Source organism: Salvelinus namaycush, unplaced genomic scaffold (genome assembly GCF_016432855.1).
Source record: "Salvelinus namaycush isolate Seneca unplaced genomic scaffold, SaNama_1.0 Scaffold2481, whole genome shotgun sequence".
NCBI lineage: Eukaryota > Metazoa > Chordata > Actinopteri > Salmoniformes > Salmonidae > Salvelinus > Salvelinus namaycush.
The window spans coordinates 20,043-30,000 of record NW_024059321.1 but is presented as its reverse complement, the minus strand read 5'-3'; the positions used below and the strand labels follow the sequence as shown (position 1 = coordinate 30,000).

At 51.5% G+C, this 9,958-nt stretch overlaps 1 protein-coding gene across 1 annotated transcript in view; it reads left to right on the top strand.

The window, feature by feature from the left end:
- Positions 1-9,958, top strand: part of LOC120039022 (pecanex-like protein 1) — a gene marked incomplete at its 3' end in the record, with an annotated part of 37,244 nt that overhangs the window by 7,479 nt on the left and 19,807 nt on the right. The window contains exons 3-5 of the mRNA XM_038984563.1: positions 6,393-6,485; positions 6,886-7,036; positions 7,304-7,445. Of these exons, the coding sequence (XP_038840491.1) occupies positions 6,393-6,485; positions 6,886-7,036; positions 7,304-7,445 (386 nt within the window). The remainder of the gene's footprint in view (positions 1-6,392; positions 6,486-6,885; positions 7,037-7,303; positions 7,446-9,958) is intronic.

The following is a 9,958-nucleotide window of genomic DNA, read 5'->3' as shown; positions in this document are numbered from 1 at the left end:
GCTTCATTAAATAGTACCCGTAAAACACCAGTCTCAACGTCAACAGTGAAGAGGCGACTCCGGGAAAATGGCTGTCTAGCAATGATCAACAACCAACTTGACAGAACTTGAAGACTTTAAAAACGAATAATGGTCAAATGTTGCACAATCCAGATGTGGAAAGCTCTTAGAGAATTACCCAGAAACACTCACAGCTCTTAGAGAATTACCCAGAAACACTCACAGCTCTTAGAGAATTACCCAGAAACACTCACAGTTCTTAGAGACTTACCCAGAAACACTCACAGCTCTTAGATAATTACCCAGAAACACTCACAGCTCTTAGAGACTTACCCAGAAACACTCACAGCTCTTAGAGACTTACCCAGAAACACTCACAGCTCTTAGAGACTTACCCAGAAACACTCTCAGCTGTAATCACTGCAAAAGGTGCTTCTACAAAGTATTGACTCAGGTGTGAATAATTATGTAGATTAGATATTTGTTTTTAAATACATTTGCAAAAATATCTATGAATATGTTTTGACTTTGTCACTATGGGGTATTGTGTGTAGATGGGTCATAAAAAAATTATTTTAATACATTTTGAATTCAGGTTATAACACAACAAAATGTGGATTAAGTTAAGGGGTATGAATACTTTCTGAATACAATGTAGTTAGTTGTCTGAGGTGCAGGACCCTCATCCTGAAAAGCTCAAGGGTTCTGTGGTAAGTGGTTGTTGTAATGTTGACTGGTTCTAATCAGGCCTCATTATCGAGTCTTTGTAAATCCATCCTCCTCTCGCTCTAACGCTCCCTCCTCTCCTCCTGTCTGTCTCCTACCCTCTCCCTCTCTATCTCCTAACCCTCCTCTCCTCCGTCTCTGTCTCCTAACCCTCCTCTCTGTCTCCTAACCCTCTTCTCTGTCTCCTAACCCTCTTCTCTGTCTCCTAACCCTCTTCTCTGTCTCCTAACCCTCGTCTCCTCCTCTCTGTCTCCTAACCCTCCTCTCCTCCTCTCTGTCTCCTAACCCTCCTCTCCTCCTCTGTCTCCTAACCCTCCTCTCTGTCTCCTAACCCTCCTCTCCTCCTCTCTGTCTCCTAACCCTCGTCTCCTAACCCTCGTCTCCTCCTCTCTGTCTCCTAACCCTCGTCTCCTCCTCTCTGTCTCCTAACCCTCGTCTCCTCCTCTCTGTCTCCTAACCCTCGTCTCCTCCTCTCTGTCTCCTAACCCTCGTCTCCTCCTCTCTGTCTCCTAACCCTCGTCTCCTCCTCTCTGTCTCCTAACTCTCGTCTCCTCCTCTCTGTCTCCTAACCCTCGTCTCCTCCTCTCTGTCTCCTAACCCTCCTCTCCTCCTCTCTGTCTCCTAACCCTCCTCTCCTCCTCTCTGTCTCCTCCTCTCTGTCTCCTAACCCTCCTCTCCTCCTCTCTGTCTCCTCCTCTCTGTCTCCTAACCCAACTCTCCTCTTGTCTGTCTCCTAACCCTCTTCTCCTCCTGTCTGTCTCCTAACCCTCCTCTCCTCCTCTCTGTCTCCTAACCCTCCTCTCCTCCTCTCTGTCTCCTAACCCTCCTCTCCTCCTCTCTGTCTCCTAACCCTCCTCTCCTCCTCTCTGTCTCCTAACCCTCCTCTCCTCCTCTCTGTCTCCTAACCCTCCTCTCCTCCTCTCTGTCTCCTAACCCTCCTCTCCTCCTCTCTGTCTCCTAACCCTCCTCTCCTCCTGTCTGTCTCCTAACCCTCCTCTCCTCCTCTCTGTCTCCTAACCCTCCTCTCCTCCTCTCTGTCTCCTAACCCTCCTCTCCTCCTCTCTGTCTCCTAACCCTCCTCTCCTCCGTCTCTGTCTCCTACCCCCTCCGTCTCTGTCTCCTAACCCTCCTCTCTGTCTCCTAACCCTCTTCTCTGTCTCCTAACCCTCTTCTCTGTCTCCTAACCCTCTTCTCTGTCTCCTAACCCTCGTCTCCTCCTCTCTGTCTCCTAACCCTCCTCTCCTCCTCTCTGTCTCCTAACCCTCCTCTCCTCCTCTCTGTCTCCTAACCCTCCTCTCTGTCTCCTAACCCTCCTCTCCTCCTCTCTGTCTCCTAACCCTCGTCTCCTAACCCTCGTCTCCTCCTCTCTGTCTCCTAACCCTCGTCTCCTCCTCTCTGTCTCCTAACCCTCGTCTCCTCCTCTCTGTCTCCTAACCCTCGTCTCCTCCTCTCTGTCTCCTAACCCTCGTCTCCTCCTCTCTGTCTCCTAACCCTCGTCTCCTCCTCTCTGTCTCCTAACCCTCGTCTCCTCCTCTCTGTCTCCTAACCCTCGTCTCCTCCTCTCTGTCTCCTAACCCTCGTCTCCTCCTCTCTGTCTCCTAACCCTCGTCTCCTACCTCTCTGTCTCCTACCCTCTGTCTCCTAACCTCCTCTCCTACCCTCCTCTCCTCCTCTCTGTCTCCTAACCCTCCTCTCCTCCTCTCTGTCTCCTAACCCTCCTCTCCTCCTCTCTGTCTCCTAACCCTCCTCTCCTCCTCTCTGTCTCCTAACCCTCCTCTCCTCCTCTCTGTCTCCTAACCCTCCTCTCCTCCTCTCTGTCTCCTAACCCTCCTCTCCTCCTCTCTGTCTCCTAACCCTCCTCTCCTCCTCTCTGTCTCCTAACCCTCCTCTCCTCCTCTCTGTCTCCTAACCCTCCTCTCCTCCTCTCTGTCTCCTAACCCTCCTCTCCTCCTCTCTGTCTCCTAACCCTCCTCTCCTCCTCTCTGTCTCCTAACCCTCCTCTCCTCCTCTCTGTCTCCTAACCCTCCTCTCCTCCTCTCTGTCTCCTAACCCTCCTCTCCTCCTCTCTGTCTCCTAACCCTCCTCTCCTCCTCTCTGTCTCCTAACCCTCCTCTCCTCCTCTCTGTCTCCTAACCCTCCTCTCCTCCTCTCTGTCTCCTAACCCTCCTCTCCTCCTCTCTGTCTCCTAACCCTCCTCTCCTCCTCTCTGTCTCCTAACCCTCCTCTCCTCCTCTCTGTCTCCTAACCCTCCTCTCCTCCTCTCTGTCTCCTAACCCTCCTCTCCTCCTCTCTGTCTCCTAACCCTCCTCTCCTCCTCTCTGTCTCCTAACCCTCCTCTCCTCCTCTCTGTCTCCTAACCCTCCTCTCCTCCTCTCTGTCTCCTAACCCTCCTCTCCTCCTCTCTGTCTCCTAACCCTCCTCTCCTCCTCTCTGTCTCCTAACCCTCCTCTCCTCCTCTCTGTCTCCTAACCCTCCTCTCCTCCTCTCTGTCTCCTCCTCTCTGTCTCCTAACCCTCCTCTCCTCCTCTCTGTCTCCTAACCCTCCTCTCCTCCTCTATGTCTCCTAACCCTCCTCTATGTCTCCTAACCCTCCTCTCCTCCTCTCTGTCTCCTAACCCTCCTATCCTCCTCTCTGTCTCCTAACCCTCCTCTCCTCCTCTCTGTCTCCTCCTCCTCCTCTCTGTCTCCTAACCCTCCTCTCCTCCTCTCTCCTAACCCTCCTCTCCTCCTCTATGTCTCCTAACCCTCCTGTCTGTCTCCTAACCCTCCTCTCCTCCTCTCTGTCTCCTAACCCTCCTCTCCTCCTCTCTGTCTCCTAACCCTCCTCTCCTCCTCTCTGTCTCCTAACCCTCCTCTCCTCCTCTCTGTCTCCTAACCCTCCTCTCCTCCTCTCTGTCTCCTAACCCTCCTCTCCTCCTCTCTGTCTCCTAACCCTCCTCTCCTCCTCTCTGTCTCCTAACCCTCCTCTCCTCCTCTCTGTCTCCTAACCCTCCTCTCCTCCTCTCTGTCTCCTCCTCTCTGTCTCCTAACCCTCCTCTCCTCCTCTCTGTCTCCTAACCCTCCTCTCCTCCTCTCTGTCTCCTAACCCTCCTCTCCTCCTCTATGTCTCCTAACCCTCCTCTATGTCTCCTCCTCCTCCTCTCCTCCTCTCTCCTAACCCTCCTCTCCTCCTCTATGTCTCCTAACCCTCCTGTCTGTCTCCTAACCCTCCTCTCCTCCTCTCTGTCTCCTAACCCTCCTCTCCTCCTCTCTGTCTCCTAACCCTCCTCTCCTCCTCTCTGTCTCCTAACCCTCCTCTCCTCCTCTCTGTCTCCTAACCCTCCTCTCCTCCTCTCTGTCTCCTAACCCTCCTGTCTGTCTCCTAACCTTCCTCTCCTCCTCTCTGTCTCCTAACCCTCCTCTCCTCCTCTCTGTCTCCTAACCCTCCTCTCCTCCTCTGTCTCCTAACCCTCCTCTCCTCCTGTCTGTCTCCTAACCCTCCTCTCCTCCTCTCTGTCTCCTAACCCTCCTCTCCTCCTCTCTGTCTCCTAACCCTCCTCTCCTCCTCTCTGTCTCCTAACCCTCCTATCCTCCTCTCTGTCTCCTAACCCTCCTCTCCTCCTCTCTGTCTCCTCCTCTCTGTCTCCTAACCCTCCTCTCCTCCTCTCTGTCTCCTAACCCTCCTCTCCTCCTCTCTGTCTCCTAACCGTCCTCTCCTCCTCTCTGTCTCCTAACCGTCCTCTCCTCCTCTCTGTCTCCTAACCGTCCTCTCCTCCTCTCTGTCTCCTAACCCTCCTCTCCTCCTCTCTGTCTCCTAACCCTCCTGTCTGTCTCCTAACCCTCCTCTCCTCCTGTCTGTCTCCTAACCCTCCTCTCCTCCTCTCTGTCTCCTAACCCTCCTCTCCTCCTCTCTGTCTCCTAACCCTCCTCTCCTCCTCTCTGTCTCCTAACCCTCCTCTCCTCCTCTCTGTCTCCTAACCCTCCTCTCCTCCTCTCTGTCTCCTAACCCTCCTCTCCTCCTCTATGTCTCCTAACCCTCCTGTCTGTCTCCTAACCCTCCTCTCCTCCTCTCTGTCTCCTAACCCTCCTCTCCTCCTCTCTGTCTCCTAACCCTCCTCTCCTCCTCTCTGTCTCCTAACCCTCCTCTCCTCCTCTCTGTCTCCTAACCCTCCTGTCTGTCTCCTAACCCTCCTCTCCTCCTCTATGTCTCCTAACCCTCCTCTCCTCCTCTCTGTCTCCTAACCCTCCTCTCCTCCTCTGTCTCCTAACCCTCCTCTCCTCCTCTCTGTCTCCTAACCCTCCTCTCCTCCTCTGTCTCCTAACCCTCCTCTCCTCCTCTGTCTCCTAACCCTCCTCTCCTCTCTGTCTGTCTCCTAACCCTCCTCTCCTCCTCTCTGTCTCCTAACCCTCCTCTCCTCCTCTCTGTCTCCTAACCCTCGTCTCCTCCTCTCTGTCTCCTAACCCTCCTATCCTCCTCTCTGTCTCCTAACCCTCCTCTCCTCCTCTCTGTCTCCTCCTCTCTGTCTCCTAACCCTCCTCTCCTCCTCTCTGTCTCCTCCTCTCTGTCTCCTAACCCTCCTCTCCTCCTCTCTGTCTCCTAACCCTCCTCTCCTCCTCTCTGTCTCCTAACCCCCCTCTCCTCCTCTCTGTCTCCTAACCCTCCTGTCTGTCTCCTAACCCTCCTCTCCTCCTGTCTGTCTCCTAACCCTCCTCTCCTCCTCTCTGTCTCCTAACCCTCCTCTCCTCCTCTCTGTCTCCTAACCCTCGTCTCCTCCTCTCTGTCTCCTAACCCTCCTATCCTCCTCTCTGTCTCCTAACCCTCCTCTCCTCCTCTCTGTCTCCTCTCTGTCTCCGGTCTCAGATCTGTTAGTGTTGCTCACATGTCTGTCTGTCCTCTCCTCCTAACAGTCCATGTCTGTCTGTCCTCTCCTCCTAACAGTCCATGTCTGTCTGTCCTCTCCTCCTAACAGTCCTCCTGTCTGTCTGTCCTCTCCTCCTAACAGTCCTCCTGTCTGTCTGTCCTCTCCTCCTAACAGTCCTCCTGTCTGTCTGTCCTCTCCTCCTAACAGTCCTCCTGTCTGTCTGTCCTCTCCTCCTAACAGTCCTCCTGTCTGTCTGTCCTCTCCTCCTAACAGTCCTCCTGTCTGTCTGTCCTCTCCTCCTAACAGTACTCCTGTCTGTCTGTCCTCTCCTCCTAACAGTCCTCCTGTCTGTCTGTCCTCTCCTCCTAACAGTCCTCCTGTCTGTCTGTCCTCTCCTCCTAACAGTCCTCCTGTCTGTCTGTCCTCTCCTCCTAACAGTCCTCCTGTCTGTCTGTCCTCTCCTCCTAACAGTCCTCCTGTCTGTCTGTCCTCTCCTCATAACAGTCCTCCTGTCTGTCTGTCTGTCCTCTCTTCATAACAGTCCTCCTGTCTGTCTGTCTGTCCTCTCTTCATAACAGTCCTCCTGTCTGTCTGTCTGTCTGTCCTCTCTTCATAACAGTCCTCCTGTCTGTCTGTCTGTCCTCTCTTCATAACAGTCCTCCTGTCTGTCTGTCTGTCTGTCCTCTCCTCCTAACAGTCCTCCTGTCTGTCCTCTCCTCCTAACAGTCCTCCTGTCTGTCTGTCTGTCTGTCCTCTCCTCCTAACAGTCCTCCTGTCTGTCTGTCCTCTCCTCCTAACCTAACAGTCCTCCTGTCTGTCCCCCAGAGTGAGCGTCTTCATTCCGACCTGATCGTCTGCGTTGTCATCGCTGTCCTCTACTTTGCCATCCACGTCAGCACCATGTTCATCGTTCTGCAGGTACAGTAGAGCTCTGCCTCGTTAATCTCTTGCCGTTGTGCCCTTGAGCAGAGCACTGAACTGCTTGGTGGCGTTGCATTGTACCTGGTTTCCAACCTCTTTGGGTGTGTGTGTTAGGCAGTTGAGTTGAAAGCAAAATGCCTGATAAGAACATTTGACTAAGTATAATTTTTGTTCTATCACATGTATAACATCTTTAACTCATCTCTACCTCCCTGTACCACCATCTGTCTCTCTCTCTCCCTCCCTGTACCACCATCTGTCTCTCCCTCTCCCTCTCCCTGTACCACCATCTCTCTCTCTCTCCCTGTACCACCATCTCTCTCTCTCCCCCCTCTCTCTCTTCTATCTCCCCCCGCTCTCTCCCTCCTCGTCTCCCCCTCCCTGTTGACCACCACAGCCGTTCCTGAGTTACGTGCTGTACTCTCTACTGGGAACAGTGGGTCTGCTAACACATTACCTGCTGCCACAGGTCCGCAAGCAGCTGCCCTGGTACTGCTTCTCACACCCACTGCTCAAGACCAGGGAGTACTACCAGTTCGAGGTCAGAGGTAAGTCACCCCAAATACCCGACTGGATTGGTGGAAATTCTCTTTCCTGCTGCCAGTTAACATTTTAGGCGCCATTTTAAATTTAACAGACCTGCACATTAACCTTATCCAGGACTATGTTCAATGGAGTTTACAATCCAAAGTGCTTTTACTTCCATGAGTAGGCTTCGATGTGTAATAGGTTATATTCACAACGTAGCCACGGTGCTAACTGACTGACCGAACCCTTTTGTTTGTTTGTTTGTTTGTTTTTGTTTTGTTTTGTAGGCGCGGCCCATGTGATGTGGTTTGAGAAGCTCCATGTGTGGCTGCTGTTCTTGGAGAAGAATATTCTGTACCCTCTGGTCATCCTCAACGTGCTGAGCGGCAGCGCCAAGGAACTGGCCAGTCCCAGGAAACTGGGCACTGAGTGAGTCCTTTACCTGGCCTTTTATCCCAAATGCCACCCTATAATCTAGTGCACTACTTGTGACCTGGGCTCATAGGACTCCTATATAGGGAATGAGGAGTAGAGGTCTTCAAGGGTCCAAAAAGTTGGACCTGTTACGAAATAGATACGCGATATGGAGAAATAACACATTTACAAAGACCCGTTTCCGAATGGACCCGAGGACGGAAAAGGGCCTTGTAAGGAGGGGGGGTGACCAAGAACCCGATGGTCACTCTGACAGAGCTCCAGAGTTCCTCTGTGGAGATGGGAGAACCTTCCAGAAGGACAACCATCTCTGCAGCATTCCACCAATCAGGCCTTTATGGTAGAGTGGCCAGACGGAAGCCACTCCTCAGTAAAAGTCACATGACAGCCCGCTTGGAGTTTGCCAAAAGGCACCTAAAGAATCTCAGACCATGAGAAACAAGATTCTCTGGTCTGATGAAACCAAGTTTGAGCTCTTTGGCCTGAATGCCAAGCGTTACATCTGGAGGAAACCTGGCACCATCCCTACAGTGAAGCATGGTGGTGGCAGCATCATGCTGTGGGGATGTTTTTCAGCAGCAGGGACTGGGAGACTAGTCAGGATCGAGTGGAAGATGAACAGAGCAAAGATCAAATCAAATGTATTTATATAGCCCTTCTTACATCAGCTGATATCTCAAAGTGCTGTACAGAAACCCAGCCTAAAACCCCAAACAGCAAGCAATGCAGGTGTAGAAGCACGGTGGCTAGGAAAAACTCCCTAGAAAGGCCAGAACCTAGGAAGAAACCTAGAGAGGAACCAGGCTATGAGGGGTGGCCAGTCCTCTTCTGGCTGTGCCGGGTGGAGATTATAACAGAACATGGCCAAGATGTTCAAATGTTCATAAATGACCAGCATGGTCAAATAATAATAATCACAGTAGTTATCGAGGGTGCAGCAAGTCAGCACCTCAGGAGTAAATGTCAGTTGGCTTTTCATAGCTGATCATTAAGAGTATCTCTACCGCTCCTGCGGTCTCTAGAGAGTTGAAAACAGCAGGTCTGGGACAGGTAGCACGGCCGGTGAACAGGTCAGGGTTCCATAGCCGCAGGCAGAACAGTTGAAACTGGAGCAGCAGCACGGCCAGGTGGACTGGGGACAGCAAGGAGTCATCATGTCAGGTCGTCCTGAGGCATGGTCCTAGGGCTCAGGTCCTCCGAGAGAGAGAAAGAAAGAGAGAATTAGAGAGAGCATACTTAAATTCACACAGGACACCGGATAAGACAGGAGAAATACTCCAGATATAACAGACTGACCCTAGCCCCCCGACACATAAACTACTGCAGCATAAATACTGGAGGCTGAGACAGGAGGGGTCAGGAGACACTGTGGCCCCATCCGATGATGCCCCCGGACAGGGCCAAACAGGCAGGATATAACCCCACCCACTTTGCCAAAACACAGCCCCCACACCACTAGAGGGATATCTTCAACCACCAACTTACCATCCTGAGACAAGGCCGAGTATAGCCCACAAAGATCTCCGCCACGGCACAACCCAAGGGGGGGCGCCAACCCAGAGAGAGTACAGAGAGATCTTTGATGAAAACCTGCTCCAGAGCGCTCAGGACCTCAGACTGGGGTGAAGGTTCACTTTCCAATAGGACAACGACCATAACCACTCAGTGTACAATAATAATGATAAAACTAATTATAACAAACAATAAAATAAATACAAGTTAGAAAATGGCATCAAACCTGAATAGCTCGAAACTTGAAATGCACACAGTCCGTTTGGCCGCACCAACGTTCCTCTCATCTTGGTCCACTACAATGTTAAAGCTGTATTCTCTATTCTCTGTGTTAACCAGCTCTATTCTCTGTGTTAACCAGCTCTATTCTCTGTGTTAACCAGCTCTATTCTCTGTGTTAACCAGCTCTATTCTCTGTGTTAACCAGCTCTATTCTTTGTGTTAACCAGCTCTATTCTCTGTGTTAACCAGCTTAATGCTGTGTCTCTGTGTTAACCAGCTCTATTCTCTATGCTCTGTGTTAACCAGCTTAATTCTCCGTGTCTCTGTGTTAACCAGCTCTATTCTCCGTGTCTCTGTGTTAACCAGCTCTATTCTCTGTGTTAACCAGCTCTATTCTCTGTGTTAACCAGCTCTATTTTGTCTCTCTGTGTTAACCAGCTCTATTCTCTGTGTTAACCAGCTATATTCTCTGTGTTAACCAGCTCTATTATCTGTGTTAACCAGCTCTATTATCTGTGTTAACCAGCTCTATTCTGTCTCTCTGTGTTAAACAGCTCTATTCTCTGTGTTAACCAGCTCTATTCTCTATCTCCCTGTGTTAACCAGCTCTATTCTGTCTCCCTGTGTTAACCAGCTCTATTCTGTCTCTCTGTGTTAACCAGCTCTATTCTCTATGCTCTGTGTTAACCAGCTTAATTCTGTGTCTCTGTGTTAACCAGCTCTATTCTCTATGCTCTGTGTTAACCAGCTCTATTCTCCGTATCTCTGTTAAC